This window comes from Dendrobates tinctorius, unplaced genomic scaffold (genome assembly GCF_039654945.1).
Source record: "Dendrobates tinctorius isolate UK_male_01 unplaced genomic scaffold, ASM3965494v1 ptg000056l, whole genome shotgun sequence".
Lineage (NCBI taxonomy): Eukaryota > Metazoa > Chordata > Amphibia > Anura > Dendrobatidae > Dendrobates > Dendrobates tinctorius.
The window spans coordinates 6,587,716-6,606,371 of record NW_027361724.1 but is presented as its reverse complement, the minus strand read 5'-3'; the positions used below and the strand labels follow the sequence as shown (position 1 = coordinate 6,606,371).

The 18,656-nt window shown below is 45.4% G+C and overlaps 1 protein-coding gene across 1 annotated transcript in view; it reads left to right on the top strand.

The window, feature by feature from the left end:
* Positions 1-18,656, top strand: part of CCDC141 (coiled-coil domain containing 141) — a 198,540-nt gene that overhangs the window by 132,201 nt on the left and 47,683 nt on the right. Inside the window, exon 14 of the mRNA XM_073577467.1 lies at positions 5,958-6,083. Coding sequence (XP_073433568.1) covers positions 5,958-6,083 — 126 coding nt within the window. The remainder of the gene's footprint in view (positions 1-5,957; positions 6,084-18,656) is intronic.

Below are 18,656 nucleotides of genomic sequence, written 5' to 3'. Positions count from 1 at the left end.
AATAGACAGCCCCCAACATGTATTGTCAGTGAAACAAGATGAAAACACAGACACAGGTAGAAAGATAGGCTGAGCAAACGATGGGTGTTGTGAGTTCATTTTCCCCTTCACCATTGAGGTCTGATGAACTCCCTCTTCTGGTGAAGGAAGGTAGTGAGGCTGATTACCAAGCACCTGAGCAGGATGATGATGACTGGGTGACTGGAATCGCTGACTGGATATAAGGCAGCCGATGCCCTTCTGCCTTGCTGGTGATTTCTCAGAGGGATTCTAGGAGACCAGTCTGATTCCTGCTCCTCAAAAGCTAAGCTTTCTGCTCTGCTTTTTGCATTTGTGCTTTGGCTTTGTTTTGCCCTGTTTTTCTGGATTTCTACCATTCCCTGCTGGGGTGAGCTGAATTCCTTTTTGCTCTGTCTTCAGAAAATACCAGAGTACTGATATAGTCTTTTTGAAGCATAGCGTCTTCAGGGCTTTTTTCCCTATCAGTCTGTTGGCTCTTGTTTTGATAGGGTTTTGGCAGATTGCAGACAGCAGCTTTTCTATCCTGTCCTATTTAGTTAGCTTGGGCCCCATCATTTGCTCAGCCTATCTTTCTATCTGTGTGAGTGTTTTTTCATCTTGCTTCACCGTCATTATATGTTGGGGGCTGCCTATTGCTTTGGGGTCTGTTCTGGGGCAGTTTAGATTTCCCTTTCTGTCTTTAGGCTATTTAGTTCTCCGGCTGTGATCGAGGGGTCTAGGGCACCCTAGGAACCCCCCCACGGCTACTGCTAGTTGTTGTTGATAGGTTCAGGGGTCTGCAATCCGATAGCTGCCAACTTCTCTGGTTTTCTGGACTTAGCTAGTATTTCTGTTTTTGCCTCCTACGGTGACTCATTCATAACAGATGGGGCCCTCGCTAACTAGAAAGGACAGGAAAGAAAAGCTGCTGTCTGCAAGCACGCAAAAAACCCTGACAAAAAGAATGTCCAACACGTCTGATAGAAAAAGGCCCTGAAGTCGCTAGACTTCAAATCACGTCTGATAGGAAAAACGGCCCTGAAGTCACTAGACTTCAAAATCCCTATATCAGCACTCAGGTATATTCTGAAGACAGAGCAAAGAGATCAACTGATCAGAGACAAAATGGGAATTCAGCCCAGTCCCAGCCAGGGCTGGCTGAACAAAAAAACTAAGTAAACCAGACAAAAACTCATATGAACAATAGCAGAGAAAACTTAGCTTTAGGAAGGTAGGAACCAAACTGGAAACCTGGATCCACAGTCAGGAAAAATCACCAGCAAGAAACTAGGGAGTCGGCTGCCTTAAATTCAATCAGAAACTCCTGATGTCCAATCGCAGTCCTCTTCCTCAGGTGGCCGGTCTCTGCCATTTAGATCAGCTTCATTACCTCCCTTCACCAACAGAGGGAGTCCAGATAGAGAACTCACTACTCCTCTGTCAGCACAGCCAGCTCCATAACCCTCACCAGAAGCCAGAGGCAAACCCGAAAATGAGCTCACAACAGGGGCCAGTACCACTGTCACAGCAAGCTGTAGGTTTTTCTATTTTTTTCTCCCGTTGTTTTTTGTTTTTTAAATTGTTAATCATTTGCTCTTTTGTATTTAACACTAGTGCTCTATACAAAACAAACTGCTTCACTTGAGTCATTTTTTTAAAGAGATATTCAACATTATGTACTTAAACTTCATGGGTTCTAATAACTATGCGCAGGACTGTATATTTTGTCTTTTTCCACTTCTCTTAGTAGCTTCAAGTTTCAAAAGCCGTGAAGCAGCTAAAAGAAGTGACTGGACCATTCTTCCGCTTGAAAGCTGCCGCTATATTGTATTTGAAATTATACATGAAAAAAATATATGGCTGAAAAGCTGTTTCTAAAATGATGAAAAAGTTTCTTGAAGTGAATTCTGTTACAAAAAGATGCAGGTACGCTAGCATCTTAAAGACGCTAGGTGCACATTTCCTTAAAGTTCTGCACTTTTTATATTTAGGTTTCTTTAACTGTTTCTAATATATCAGAATATATTATCCCCCAACTCTCAGGTCCAGCGGTGTAAAAGTTTTTTTTTTTTTTTAAATGTAAAACATAATATATATAGTTCAGACTATGGTCACACAACACTATTTTCACTCATCCAAAAAAATAGGGTTGATTATGCCAATCACACTCTGATCAGAGTTTGATCAGAGTGGGATCATAGTATGATCTGATTTTTTTTGTATGAGGAGAAGATGGAAGAAAAAAAATCTCAATCTTCTCTATTCTGACAGTCTGTAAAAATCAGATTACACTTGGATGTCATCCAAGTGCTGTCCAATGTTTTTTTTTTTTGACTTGCATAAAAGTACAGGAGCCAAGGAGCAAATAGGGTTTTATCTGGTATAAAGTTAAATTTTATTTCAACTAGAGATGAGCGAACCCAAATAGTAAAGTTTGGTGTCTGTACTGAACACCTACTGTTCGGGCATGGACACCAAATGCAGACTTCACCAGGAAGTCCGTGTTACTGTTCAGGTTTGGCTGCCCGAACAATGGGTGTTTGTCACACTGTCATGTGCATGGCAGCGTGGCAAACATCGCTTCTGATTGGCGGTGAAATCATCCCGCTGGTCAAAGAACCGCGGTTCCCACGCTGTCAAAAGACAGCGGGAGCACTCAGCTGTAATCGGAGGTATAAAGCTTCCTTCCGATCCCTGGTGTCAGCTGATGGGACTACCGATCCCATCATCTGAAACCTGCAGCTGCTAACTACAGTGAGAACAGGAGCGGCAGATAGGAGTATTCATCAGCCACTCCAGCTCTGTAAATAAATTATTTTTAACAAAATGGTGTGAATTCCCCTGTATTTTTGCTAACCAGCCAGACAAAACTCACAGCTGGAGGCTGCAACCCTCAGCTGTCAGCTTCAGAAAGGCTAGTTATCAATAGAGGGATCCCCACACTCTTTTCTAAATTATTTAAATAAATAATTAATTTAAAAAAAATGGCGTCCCCCCCATTTTTGACAACCAACCTTGCTAAAGCAGACAGCTGGGGGCTGGGCTGGTATTCTCAGGCTGGTAAGGGGCCATGGATATTGGCCCCCCCAGCATAAAAATACCAGACCACAGCTGCCCAAAAAAGGCACATCTATAAGATGCACCAATTCTGGCGCTTTGCCCAGCTCTTCCCATTTGCCCTATAGTGGTGGCAAGTGGGGTTCATATTTGTGGGGTTGATGTCACCTTTGTATTGTCCAGTGACATCAAGCCCACAGATTAGTAATGGAGAGGCGTCTATAAGACACCCATCCAATACTAATCCTACAGTTGTATGATAAATAGACACAGCCAGAATAAAGTCCATTATTTGAAATAAGACTAAATACAGTTTTCCATTTTTATTTAAACGCCTAATTCCAGCAAAGCCCTTGTACTACTGTAATAAAAGTAAAATAAAAAGCAACAATATACCACACCTGTCCATCATTCTGTCCCACGCCATAATCCATCTCTGGGGGATAAACGGTTTTCAACCTGGATGGTGCCAAGATACGTCCATCCAAGCTGAGAACCGCTGGTGACTGAACTGCTGCGAGCGCAGCCTCAGTGACTAGCGGTGACTTAATAGAGGTAAAGTCTGTCACTTGTCACTGAGGCTCTGCTCCCAGCCCGACTGAACTGCGGTGACCTCAGTGACATCCCTGCTAGCAGCATGAGAGTTTATCTTCCGGTGCTAGCGGGGATGTCACCGAGGTCACCGTAGTTCAGTCGCGCTAGGAGTGGATCCTCAGTGACCGAACGTAACCTCTGACATCACCACCGGTCTATGAGGCAGCGCTCGCAGTTCAGTCACCAGCGGTTCTCAGCCTGGACGGACGCATCTTGGCAACATCCAGGTTGAAAACTGTTTATCACCCAGACATGGATTACGGCGTGGGACAGAACGCCGGACAGGTATGGTATATTGTTGTTTTTTTTATTTTACTTTTATCACAGGAGAACAAGGGCTTTGCTGGAATTAGGTGTTTAAATAAAAATGGAAAACTGTGTTTAGTCTTATTTCAAATAAAGGACTTTATTCTGGCTGTGTCTTTATTTACCATACAACTTTAGGATTGGTAATGGGGGTGTCTTAGTAATGGAGAGGCATCTATAAACCATGAGCTTGATGTCACCTGACAAAACAAAGGTGACATCATCCCCAAAAATATGAACCCCACTTGCCACAACTACAGGGCAAGTGGGAAGAGTCAGGCAAAGCGCCAGAATTGGCGCATCTAATAGATGTGCCTTTTCTGAGCTGCTGCAGGCTGCTATTTTTAGGTTGGGGGGCAATATCCATGGCCCCTTACCAGCCTGAGAATACCAGCCCCCAGCTGTCTGCTTTAGCAAGGTTGGTTGTCAAAAATGGGGGGGACCCCATGCCGTTTTTTAAAATTATTTAAATAATTAAAAAAACAGAGTGGGGACCCTTCTGTTCTTGATAATTAGCCTTGCTGAAGCTGACAGCTGAGAGTTGCAGCCCCCAGCTGTGAGATTTGCCTAGCTGGATAGCAAAAATACAGGAGGCCCACACTGTTTTTTTTTTTAAATTATTTATTTACAGCACAGGAGCGGCTAATGAATACTCCCATCTGCTGCTTCTGCTCTCACTGTAATTAGTGGTAGCAGATGTCTGATGATGGGAGCTATAGTCCTATCAGCTGACACCAGTGACCGGAGTTAAGCTTTATACCTCCGATCACAGTTGAGCACTCCCGCTGTCTTTTGACAGCGTGGGAACTGTGGCTCTCTTACCGATGGGGACGATTTCCCCGTCGATCAGAAGCAGTGTTTGCCGCGTTGTCATGCACAATACAGCACAGCACACATTGGATGTTTGGGCCCCCATTCAAGTGAATGGGGTCCGGGTTCAGGTCCGGATACTGTTCTGGTACCCGAACCCAAACTTTTTGTTACTGTTTGGCGGAACCCGCCAGACCAAAACATCCAGGTGTCCGCCCATCTCATAACAGTTGTGCTAACCTGATACCGTTGTGTTCACACAACAGTTTCCAAAGTGTATGAGCTTAGCTGCTGCAGATCACAGGTTGCCAGACCAGATAAGAATACTGTGGAGAATAACATGAATTTCTGCACTACTGATGAAATGATGAATAGGTCCAGGATACACAGAATTAATTGCGTTTTTATTATAGATGCGTTTCGAAGTAGACACTCCTCTTCCTCAGGAGAAATGGTTGTATCCTGAGGAAGAAGAGTGTCTACTTCAAAACGCATTGATAGTAAAACCGCAATTAATTCTGAGTATCCTGGACCTATTAATCATTTCATCAGTAGAGCGGAAAGTCACGTTTTTCTCCACAGTATTTCATTGACTTGCATGGCTGAGTGAGATCCAATTTACAGATTCAAATCGACATGTTTACGGCCCTATAGAAAAACATTGGTTCAAGTGCAATCCATTGTTTTGTCTGATTACTCTCGGACCGAAAATACATTCGTCTGCATGAGCCCTAAGACATAGTTAATTCTGTCAGAGACTCCATAAATCAATGAGGTCCATCATAATCTAGTGGTATTATTGTGTTACAGATACAACAAACTGTTGGAAACCAGGATGAAAGTGTGAACAGGGTCTAGAAAATCTTACTTTTCATTAAACCGATAAGCTGTGAAAATTTGCTAAAATTTCTTTAGCTAATAGTCCAAATATCCGAAAAAGGAGCCATATTTCTTGCAAATAAGACAATGAAATAGTCTAAAATACTGTATACTGAAAAATATGGATCCCTATTATAGCCTCTGTTGTCTTATGCGAGGGTTCAGCATACAGCTCCATATTCTTAAACTTGACAGCTATGGAAACAGTGGCAAATAATGTTTTTGAAAAAATTGACAATTTATTTTAAAAAAAAAATGAAGCAATGAAATTTCCGAAATTCTGGATATAATTTTTGGATCCTTCTTTTTAGGCTAATAGCAGACTACAGGAACTGGAGCAAGATCTTCAGCCTTTGTCTTCACTCATCCTAGAAAATGACACCCAAAATATTGTTAATGCACAAGAAAATCTTGACAATATCAAGGCAAAGTTCCAGGTGAGGCCGGCAGTACACGTATGTGTGTGCGCTGAAAATCTGTCACTGTCCGCTCCATGTCATCTATAAATGCCGCCATCTTTAGATTGTCTGGTGTTCATGAAATTAATTTGACAGAATTAGTTATTGACTATGTGGTCAGACTGAAGCAAAAAATAAAATGTTGTGTTAACCCTTTCTGCTGTGTATGAGGCCACACGCAGGCTTCCGCTTCTGGAGCCGTGAGCGTAATGTTTTCTATTTATGGAATGTAATTCAGATGGAAAATCTTAAGCTGCTTGCTCACTAATAATAGACCGAGAAAAATAACTTTCCCATGAAGAATCCATATCAGGAATTCCTAAGCATCGCTGTAGATTAGTGGTCTCCAACCTCTGCCTCCTGCTGTTCAAAAACTGTAAGTCTAAGTATGTCCTAGTGACATCAGACTGGCTTTTAGGCCATGTTCACATGTTGCAGAAATGCTGCATTTTTTCTTTTTTTCTGCTGATTTTTTTTTTATCTTCAAGCGTCTGCACTAAAATAAGTAATACCAATATTCTATATCCAAAGTTTCTCAAAAAAAAAAAATAATAATAGTCTCCATTTTCTAGACCCGTAGCACCTCCATATTTTGTGATCTGTGGCTGGGTGAGGGCTTATTCTTTGTGTACCGAGCTGACATTTTTATTGATACCATTTTGGCGTTGATCACCCGTTATTGCATTTTATTGGAATGTTGCGGTGCCCCCCCAAACCCCCCCCCCCCCGTAATTCTGGCGTCTTGATTTTTTTTCCTCATTATGCCATTTACCTATCAGATTAACTTTTATTATATATTGATAGATTGGCCGATTTTGAATGTGGCGATACCAAATATGTGTATTTCTAATTTTTTTGTTTTATTTTGAGTGGGGCAAAAGGGGGGGGTGATTTTAAACTTTTTTAGATATATTTTTAATATTTTAAAAAAACATTTGTTTTTATTTTACACTTGCTTCAAACGTCTCCATGGGAGACTAGACGCATCGCTTGTGCTACACACAGCAGAGCTTCAGCCCTGCTCTGTGTAGCAGAAATGCTCACTTGATATGAGCACCGACCGCTGAGTGGCGCTCATAGCTGTCCAGCAATGACAACTACAGGGGTCTCCTGCAGACCCATCGGCAACCCATGGTCATTTGATACGGGCGACGATGGGCCGGATTAGTGACGCGCTTCCGGCATGAGCTTGTAAAATGCCGCTGTCAGAGATCGACAGCGGCTTTTAACATGTTCACAGCCAAGGGTGGATCGCGATGAAATCAGCTGACGTGCCGGAAAAGTTGCGGGTTCATCGCTGAAATCCGCAGCAAACAGGGGGAGGCGACATATAGTCTAACGTTGGAAAGGCATGAAAACTGAATAGTTGAACTAATAATCCGATCCTTCCCAAAAAGAGATCAAGCACTATAATATGTATAAAATGTAGATATCACTAAACATCAGTCTGCGACAGCTGTGAAGAACACGAGTTGTATTTTCTGTAGGGATGAGCGTCTACGAGACACTATAGGTTACGTTTTATGACAGTTTTGATTTTGATGATATATTTTGCTGTTTTTTTTTCCAGCTGTTGACACATAAATATATACCAGTCACTCTAAACTATGGATACAATGTTTGAATGAGACCTTTGTACAAACAATGCTATTGATTTCATCTCCTGTGTACGTTTTTTTTAAACTTTTATTTACTTCTAGAACCAAGGGATCTATTTTTTTTCTCTACTTTTGTATTTAAAAAGATGCCTAATATACTGTATATGTGTATATATACTTATTTATATTAATCCTCTATCTGTTGTTTTAAGTGGTCAGAGTATTGGTTCAAGCTTTTATTTCATACTCTATTTTTTTGCAAATGTTTCATTAAAGGGGTTAGCTCGCAAACAACATTTATTATATGGTTTAAAAAGTTATGCATTGGAATAAAAAAAAACACAAAGTGGAGTAAGATCATACAAAAAGAATAATTAGCAGATGCAAAAAAACCTCACACTAGAGTATTGTGTAAAAAGGTCTTCACTAGGAGATACAAAAAAAAATCAACAAAGCAAATGTTTGCTAATGAAATGTGTGTGCAAGAGTATGGTCACTAGTTCAAAGAAGCAATACATTTAATCAAAGAAATAGTCATTCAGTTATAGATACATTTCCTATGGGATCAATTTGTAAAGTCCAGCCAGAAAGATGAATAAGCAAAAAATATATTGGGATGAGCACAATCCTGTGTTAAAATAGATAAGAGCTGTACCAGAAAAAAATCAGACCAACATTAGTATAAGGTGAAAGGAGGTAGCTAAAACCTGTGTGGCAGCCAAAGGAGCACCCCTGACGCGCGTTCACATATAGTTTTCCCCCTCTGCAAATTACTCCTTTTGAAGGATCTTACTCCACTTTGTATTTATTTTATTCCGATGCATACCTCTAGAGATTTCAAATTTAGTACAAAAACACAGAAATCAATAATTAAACAATTTTTTGTTGTTGTGTGTGTATATTTATCACTATTTTATTGGCTGTATCCTGAGGCTCCCTGTGTGGCTCACGCAATGTCTGACACTCTGCTTTCAGATTTTTTTAATCGTCTTGAAATGTGTTCAATAAAGATTTATCCTTTATTTACTACTTGTCTAATACCATACATAATTCTATGTTTTGATAGGTTTTGTGGTAATTATTATAGGAGAGCCTTTGATAACGTTGGTCTGTTAGGCATTTAACATTTATCATATTGACTTGTGTTAAATGTATGACCTTTGGAGGTCAAGAGATTGTGAAGCCCACAGTCCTGTGTAAATGCAGCATTAGAGTGCATGTGAGACCATAAGTCTATTGGAGCAGTAATGCTTATGTATCATCATAGGCATTGGACAGAGAGATAGTCAAGACTCCCTTTCTTCTTGTAAGGAGGTGGCGGAGACCCTTGTTAGCCTCTCCCTCACACGGAACATATGCACCCCTATTGTGTGTGATAACCCTGTAACATATGTTCTTAAATGCATTATGCTGTGCTGTGTTTGCCATGTATTATTGTGCATTATGTTAACTGCTGCCTGTATAGATGTTAGGGACAGGTGAGGGTTAAGGTGGTGGGCTGGGCCAGCAGCTGTAAAGGCGGCAGGAAGCTTCTGCTCCCAGTCAGTAGCCCAGGCACGTTGGCCATGGGCAGGTGTGTAGTAGCAGCCGGGGCATTGCCAAACCTCAGGAGGGGAGAAAATCTGTTGCCCCGGTTGAAGGACGCTAACGCGGGCATTGCCAGACCCCAGAAGAAGAGAGGATCTGTTGCCCTCGGATTTCAGGACTAAAGGACTTAAGGACTGCAACACGGGCCCCTGGACTTGGTAAGGGCCCCGCTGAAGGGACTTGAAGCGTCCAGATCCCGGCGTATGGTCTACTGCTTAATTTTGGCTACCGTGGCTGTTGTGGGTATGGCTGTGGAGATTGCTAGGGAGAGAGCAGGAAGCCAGTGTTGTACCTTTTCCTCATATCTGTTTTATTAAGCCTCATTCCCTGTTGGACTGCAAGTTGTGCCTGAGGATTGTGTCTGTCCGGTGCATCTCTGTGCAAGGTACCCAGGGTGTCTACTGACTGCGGTTTACTTGACTCCGCTGGGACTACCACCCGGGCTACCTTGTTACATTCTTATTGATGACGGTCCCAGAGATGGATTGGTGATAAATGTTGCTTGTGAGATAAGCCTTTTAATTTCTATAAAATGGGGACTGTGAGTATTAATTTTGATCAGTAAGGTGGGGAGTTGCACTGTAGGACTTTAGAACTGAACCAAGTGGAAAAGTGCCAGTTTAAAGCCAAGTCACAAGACTGGCCAGCTTTAAAGAGAGTCTGTCAAGTCCCTTAACTGCCCCAAAACGTTTGGGGGCATGGATGCAGATTTTTTTTACACATATGCTAATGAGGCAAGACTAGAACGGTGTGGCATCACTTCCTTTAAACTAGTCCTGCCTCGAATCTTTTGATCAGGGCTCCCTGTGAGTGATTGACAGCCCATATAACAGTACTGCTTTAAGGAGATGGACCAGTGAAAAGTTTCACACAGTTAATGACAAACCGAGTGTCTGCAAGCAAGCACCGCCATCTACTGATCAAAGCTAAGGAATACAGAAAGCAGAGATATTAGTGGGAACTGAAGAGTGAAGTGTATGTTCCCTGAGGGAAGAAATTTGAGGAGTCATCAGGTCATCTGATAGCTGTGGCACAGTTAGTAATTATAAAAGGTCAAGGAGGGCAGTGAAGGGGTGGAGTCTGCACTTGGACCTTTGACAGGTCAGATGTGCAGTGCAGCGGAGTTGGGCTACAGTCACCATTACCAGTGAGGAGCCGAGTAACTAGACCCGAGTGAGGAACCGAGTGAAGAACCAAATGACCAGAACCAGAGATTGGAGACCAGAGCTGGGAGATCTGAGTTGAGTGAGCGGGTCAGGGCTGAGAGACAACCAGGCCACAGAAGAGGGACATTCGTGTGAACCATAGCTTCTGGTATAGATGTATCGTACAAAGAGGATTGGGGCCATGCTTCAGGAGACAAAGGCTGCCAGCGTGACGGGTATGTAAAGTGACTCAACGATATGGGAATTGCAGCCTAGCGACGGAGTATCGTAGATTCCCTTTCGGGCCTGTGCGATGGCCCGTATTGCTTAGAGAGTGACAGAGAAACAATGGTGACCTGCCCGATAGTACAGTGAGGCACTTCAGGTGGAGATTAGAGTTGAGCGACTTTTGGTTTTTTAGGGTCGATTTTCGTTTCGTGAAACCCGACTTTTCCAAAAGTCGGGTCGAGCAAGATCGTCCGATTATAGGGAAAAGTCGGGGTCGTCCCGAAACACGAAACCCAATGTAAGTCAATGGGGAATAAAAGTCGGCAGTGAGAGGAGAACAGGAAACACACCTACAGTGCCCATTTGAATGCCAAAAGCATCAATTCTTCTTACTTAAGCTTGTCAACCTTAATTAACTTCATAATACAACTTACGCACTGAAAAATGGGGGTTATTTGGCTAAAGTTGTGGGGGGGAGGGCTGGCTCCAGGTTTTCATGTGCCCTGAGCGAAAGAGCGCCCCTTTAACACATACCACAACTCATCATGCTCCGATACGGCAGAGAAATAGCGGTATAGTACAATGAAAAATACCTCACTTTTTACATCTCATGACGAGGCCCATCTATTTCTCCATACAGAATCATTGGTCCCATATAATGTTTGAAACAGTATATGATGAGCTCCACATAATGCTACAGTATATGTTGGTCCCCATGGATGAAGCTCCACTGTCTTATGGGCCCAAATAATGCTCCAAACATAATGGGCCCCATTTCTAATGCTCTAGTGTATAATGGGCCCTGTAAATGCTGCTCCAGTGTCTGATGTCCACCTTTGGAATGTTCCAGTGTATGGTGGGCCCCATCTATCATTCTCCAGAGTATAGTGCTCCCCAAAAATTGCTGTCCCAACATTGAAAACAATCAAATAAGTCTCCTCGCTAGGGAATCCCTGTACTAGTCTAGACTCCTCGTCGTCCCCATCTTCCATCTCACTGCACAGTATTTCAACTTTGCAAGTGCTGTGATCCTGGGCAAGCAGGGGGGACCCACTCATTGGCGACGGCACTGGCACAGGGCCCCTGATAGTACGGTGGTGTGTCTGATGGCGGGTGGGCCGAACCTGCACTTTCATCTGCAGCTTCCTCTTTGTCACCGTGTAAGATGGAACTGTATATGGGAAGGGTAACCTGAGTTTCATCAGGGTCAGATTCAGGCCGGGTAGCGTGCGAGGGGAATGTAGTGGTCTGGGTCAATGTACCAGCAGATTCATCGAGCAGTGGCTGGGCATCAGTGCACTTGTGTCGCCCCCAGGAGTACGGTCGCCACAGTGGCATTACCTTCTTCCTAGGGAGTGTGATGTCATGCTTGGGAGCAACGAAGGATCTCTCTAGCAGGTTAACTAATTGGGCGGCGTTATTCCCACGAGTCATGACCCTCCAAACAGCGTTCATGAAGGCAAAGTGTTTGTTTTACGTGGGCAGTATGGTTGCAAAGCTGAACCTTAAAGGAATGTCCAGAAGGGCACCACCAGGAGTGGAGCCTACGGTTAAATTCGACTCCACCTGGGAAACCTCAACCATGCCAGCTACAGAACAGATGCACACATTGCAAGCTTAATTCCGTTAACGAACGAGACTCCGTCATGCCCCGCGGTCCGAGTCCGGCTTACTAGAGGGACACGTGAGGCTCTGGCACATGAGATTGGCCAATAACTGGTGTGTCATGCCCTTACATGTCCGTGGCTGCATGTGCTCTACACTGAAAAGGCCAGCGTTTGTCACTTACAGGTGCAGATAACCCGCTGAACAACGTTAGTGATGGGGATCACTGATTACAATTATTACCCGCGAACAATGATTTCCCAGTAAATGCAGGTCAACCGCAGTTCCGGAATTAGGCCTAACCGTCATTCCTGAAAAAATGAAAAACTTACGTGTGCAAACCACAGGTGCTGTAGCTTGCTTAACAGCTCGCCAGCCGTTCTCACGCCCAGTATGGATTACACGTGATTGCACAAAGGTGAGAAAGGGCACCGTATCCCCAGATAACATGTATGGATAGCGTACACATTCAAAATATATGTCTATACATCAGGAGGCAGGCTCAGACGGTGTTAGGCCCAATATGGATTGCACGTGATTGCACAAAGGTTAGAAAGGGTACCGTTTCCCCGGATAACATGTATGGATAGCGTACACATTCAAAATATATGTCTATACATCAGGAGGCAGGCTCAGACGGTGTCAGGCACAGTATGGATTTGACGGCCCAGATTACACAGCGGAGGAGCAGGGAGAGGTAAAGATTGCAAATGCTGGGGCCCTGCCCAAGCAAGGGGGGCCCACTTGTGGGCGTCGGTACTGGCACTGGGCCCCTCATAGTACAGCGGTGTGTCTGACGGCGGGTGTGCACCACCACCGTCAGAGACACTTGATTGCACTATGAGGGACCCTGTGCCAGTGCCCGCGCCCAAGAGTCGGCCTACCCACCTGTCCAGGGCAACAGCACTCGCACGGTGTCGTGCGCTAGGTGGTGACCCCGGCCATGGGGGGGGAGGCAGCACAGTTAGGGAGTTTTAGAAAGTGGCATATGTTGATGTTGGACATTCAGCTGATGCAAAAGGCGAAATAGGTGAAGTCCCAGGAAGAGGTGGACCAAAGCAAGCCATTTTTCTGTCACCCTATGTGTCATCAGGGGAAGGTGGGACAAAATCCTTGGAAACCCATGCATGGTTCATTTTAATGAAGGTTAGATCATCCACATTTTGGGTTGACAGACGGGTGCTTTTTTCTCTCAGGATTGATCCAGCTGCACTGAAGACTCTTTCCGATAGCACACTTGCAGCTGGGCAAGCGAGCTCCTGTAAGGCATATTGGGCCAATTCAGGCCAGGTGTCCAGTTTAGCGGCCCAATAGTCAAAGGGGAATGACCTGTGTGGGAGAACATCGATATGGGAGGAAAAGTAGTTTGTAACCATAGTTGACAACTGCTGTCTCCTGTCACTTTCCATCGATGCAGTATTACCAGTTGTGTGAGTGGTATTTGAAAAATCAGTCCACAACATTGTCATGAAACCCCTGTCTCCAACGCCACTTCTGCTGTGTGCACCACGAACACCTCTGCCAAGCTGCCCCCGGCCCGTACGGCTCGTGTGAGAACCATCACCGCTGCTGTGTGCTGGGAATGCCTCAAGCAACCGATTTACCAGAGTTGCTTGTTTATTAGCCAATATTAGGTCAAGGTTCTCCTGTGGCATGATGTTTTGTAATTTGCCTTTATAGTGTGGATCCAGGATGCTGGCCAACCAGTAGTCGTCATCGTTCATCATTTTGGCAATGCGGGGGTCCCTTTTTAGGATCTGCAAGGCATAATCTGACATGTGGGCCAATGTTCCCGGTGTCAATGATGCACTGCGAGTGCTGGGTGGAGGAGCACTTTCTGGCAAATCCACATCCCTCCAGTCACGCACAAACCCTGTACCAGACCTTGCCACGCCAACATTTTCACTTGCCCCACGAGATGCATCCTCCTCCCCTAAGTAATCATCCCCATCATCATCCTCCTCCTCCTCTTCTTCCTCCACCTCGTCCAGGAGAGGTCCCTGAGCAGACAATGGCTGAATGTCATCAAGGATTCCCTCCTCCTCTTCCTCCTCATCAACATTGGCTGCAGACGCCTGCTCCTTAAGGTGCGTCAAAGTTTGCATGAGCAGACGCATAAGTGGGATGCTCATGCTTAGGATGGCGTCGTCTGCGCTTACCAGCCGTGTGCATTCCTCAAAACACTGAAGGACTTTACAGAGGTCTTTCAGCTTCGACCACTGCACACCTGTCAACTCCATGTCTGCTCTCAAAGTGCCTGGCCGTGTATCTTCCCACAAATGCATTATGGCCTGCCTCTGCTCGCACAGCCGCTCCACCATGTGCAGGGTGGAGTTCCACCTTGTTGCAATGTCGATAATGAGGCGGTGGTTGGGAAGGTGGAGCAATCGCTGCAGCTTCTGCATACGAACGGAGTGTACAGGCGACCGGCGGATGTGCGCCCACAGTCTTCGCACCTTCTGGAGCAGGGCTGTTAACTCCGGATAATTTTTGAGGAAGCACTGCACCACCAGGTTCAAGGTGTGAGCCAAGCAAGGTATGTGGCTGAGTTTTGAAAGGGCTATGGCTGCCACAAAATTAGGGCCGTTATCACTAACTACCTTGCCTGCCTCAAGATGTACACTGCCCAGCCATGACTCAGTTTGTCGCTTCAAGTACTCGGCCAGCACCTCGGCGGTGTGTCTGTCGCCCAAACACATCATCTGCAACACAGCCTGCTGACGCTTTCCACTAGCTGCTCGATAGGGGGACACCTCGTATGCAACAGTGGCAGCTGCAGATGGAGTGCTCGAAAGACTGCGCTCTGTGGACGAGCTTTCGCTTCTGGAGGAGGAGGAGGAGGAGGAGGGTCGAACGCCTACAGCCAACTGTTTCCTATACCGTGGGCTAGGCAGCACTGTCCCACCACCGCTGTCCCCTGTGGACCCTGCATCCACCACATTAACCCAGTGCGCAGTGATGGACATGTAACGGCCCTGGCCATGCCGACTGGACCATGCATCAGTTGTGATTTTCACCTTTCCGCTCACTGACTGCTTGAGTGCATGGACAATGCGGTCTTTCACATGATGGTGGAGGGCTGGGATGGCTTTGCGAGAGAAGAAGTGGCGACTGGGTAGGTCATAGCGTGGTACTGCATAGGCCATGAGTTCGCGGAAAGCTGTGCTTTCCACCAACCGAAAGGGCATCATCTCAAACGAGATTAGTTTGGCAATGTGGGCGTTCAAACCCAGTGTACGCGGATGAGAGACTGAGTACTTTCTTGACCTACTCATAGTGTCTGGGAGGGTGAGCTGGACTTGAGAGCTGCATATGGTGGAAGTAGCGGTGGACAGGGCGGACTGAGAGAGGGTTGATGATGGTGATGGAGTTGGTGTTCTTTCTGATGGCCTAGAATCAGTCTTTCGTTGATATAACAGTGGGATTCCCTGACTGCTGTGGCCTTGCAACGACACCTCAACATTTGCTGCTGTGCTAACCGGTGGGCTTACAGTGGGGGAAACAATGTAGCGTTGCTGACTACCTTCGTTGTGATCAGTTGCACATGTGGCACTTGAGGTTTGGTGTTGTGTCCACGCTTGCAAGTGCATGCTGGTTAAATGTCTAAGCATGCAACTGGTATTCAAATTTTTCAGATTTTTCCCTCGGCTAAAGGTCTTTGCGCACTTCTTACAGATAACCTTGGCCTGATCATGAGGATTTTGTTCAAAAAAGTGCCACACTGCACTCTTCCTACTTTGGCAGACATTTTGCGGCCTAGCACGCTGTGATCTTTTGACCCTCTGGACAAGCTGTCCAGCAACTCTTTTGATGTTTGGAACCTGTCTTTGGAGTGCTCCGGGCCTGCCAGATAACAGCTGTTGCGATGTCGATGTCTGCTGTGGATGCTCCTCATCTGAGCTATTGGAAGCAGCACCCTCTTCCCCCAATGGATGCCAATCTGGGTCAACAACTGGGTCATCCATCACCTCCTCTTCTATGTCATGTGCACCTTCCTCTGTGTCACCGTGTATGGTGGTATAGTGTGCGGGAAGGGGCACCTGAGTCTCATCAGGGTCAGAATCTGGCTCTGTACACTGCGAGGACAATGTAGTGCTCTGAGTGAATGTACCAGCAGAATCATCCATCAGCGGCTGTGCATCAGTGCACTCCATGTCAGATTCATCTTGGCCTGGGTAATTCACCATTTCACTTGATAATCCAGGCATGGTATGTGAAAACAGCTCCATGGAGTAATCAGTAGTATGGCCTGCGTCATCCTTCAATCTTGGTTGGGGTGAAGGACACAAGGAAAGGTGTGGTTCATGAACATGAGCCTCCAATGACGACTCAGTGCTTTTACTTTTTACAACTGAAGAAGAGGAGGCGATAGAGCTGGAGGCTGAGTCAGCAATGTAAGACAAAACTTTTTCCTGATGCTCTGGCTTTAAAAGCGGTTTGCCAACTCCTAGAAAACTAAGCGTTCGAGGCCTTATGTAGCCAGACGATGACGCAGGCTCAACACCTCCTGCATTCGGTCCTATTTTGCTCTTGCCACTACCATCAGATCCACCACCAACACCATCATTACCAGCTGCCAACCCCCGCCCAATTCCACGGCCTCTTCCACCAGCCTTCCTCATTTTTGGTAGAAATGTAGACAAAATCCAACAAACTATATAGTAATGTAAAACAAGGTACAAGGTGTCTATAGGACAGGGGAGATTTTGAATTTCTGCAGACACTTGTGGACACTGGACACTTTTGGATTGTGTGAGGCCCACTGATATCTGAGCGCTATGTCACAGGCTCGATGGCACAGCTGTGACCAAAGTGACTAGAGGATAAGGGAGATTTTGAATCTCTGCACACACTTTTGGACACTGGACACTTTTGGATTGTGTGAGGCCCAATGAATATCTGAGCGCTATGTGACAGGCTCGATGGCACAGCTGCTGTGACCAAAGTGACTAGAGGATAAGGGAGATTTTGAATCTCTGCTCACACTAGTGGACACTGGACACTTTTGGATTGTGTGAGGCCCACTGATATCTGAGCGCTATGTCACAGGCTCGATGGCACAGCTGTGACCAAAGTGACTAGAGGATAAGGGAGATTTTGAATCTCTGCACACACTTTTAGACACTGGACACTTTTGGATTGTGTGAGGCCCAATGAATATCTGAGCGCTATGTGACAGGCTCGATGGCACAGCTGTGACCAAAGTGACTAGAGGATAAGGGAGATTTTGAATCTCTGCACACACTTTTGGACACTGGACACTTTTGGATTGTGTGAGGCCCACTGATATCTGAGCGCTATGTCACAGGCTTGATGGCACAGCTGTGACCAAAGTGACTAGAGGATAAGGGAGATTTTGAATCTCTGCACACACTTTTAGACACTGGACACTTTTGGATTGTGTGAGGCCCAATGAATATCTGAGCGCTATGTGACAGGCTCGATGGCACAGCTGTGACCAAAGTGACTAGAGGATAAGGGAGATTTTGAATCTCTGCACACACTTTTAGACACTGGACACTTTTGGATTGTGTGAGGCCCAATGAATATCTGAGCGCTATGTGACAGGCTCGATGGCACAGCTGTGACCAAAGTGACTAGAGGATAAGGGAGATTTTGAATCTCTGCACACACTTTTGGACACTGGACACTTTTGGATTGTGTGAGGCCCACTGATATCTGAGCGCTATGTGACAGGCTCGATGGCACAGCTGTGACCAAAGTGACTAGAGGATAAGGGAGATTTTGAATCTCTGCACACACTTTTAGACACTGGACACTTTTGGATTGTGTGAGGCCCAATGAATATCTGAGCGCTATGTGACAGGCTCGATGGCACAGCTGTGACCAAAGTGACTAGAGGATAAGGGAGATTTTGATTCTCTGCACACACTTTTAGACACTGGACACTTTTGGATTGTGTGAGGCCCAATGAATATCTGAGCGCTATGTGACAGGCTCGATGGCACAGCTGTGACCAAAGTGACTAGAGGATAAGGGAGATTTTGAATCTCTGCACACACTTTTGGACACTGGACACTTTTGGATTGTGTGAGGCCCACTGATATCTGAGCGCTATGTCACAGGCTCGATGGCACAGCTGTGACCAAAGTGACTAGAGGATAAGGGAGATTTTGAATCTCTGCACACACTTTTAGACACTGGACACTTTTGGATTGTGTGAGGCCCAATGAATATCTGAGCGCTATGTGACAGGCTCGATGGCACAGCTGTGACCAAAGTGACTAGAGGATAAGGGAGATTTTGAATCTCTGCACACACTTTTAGACACTGGACACTTTTGGATTGTGTGAGGCCCAATGAATATCTGAGCGCTATGTGACAGGCTCGATGGCACAGCTGTGACCAAAGTGACTAGAGGATAAGGG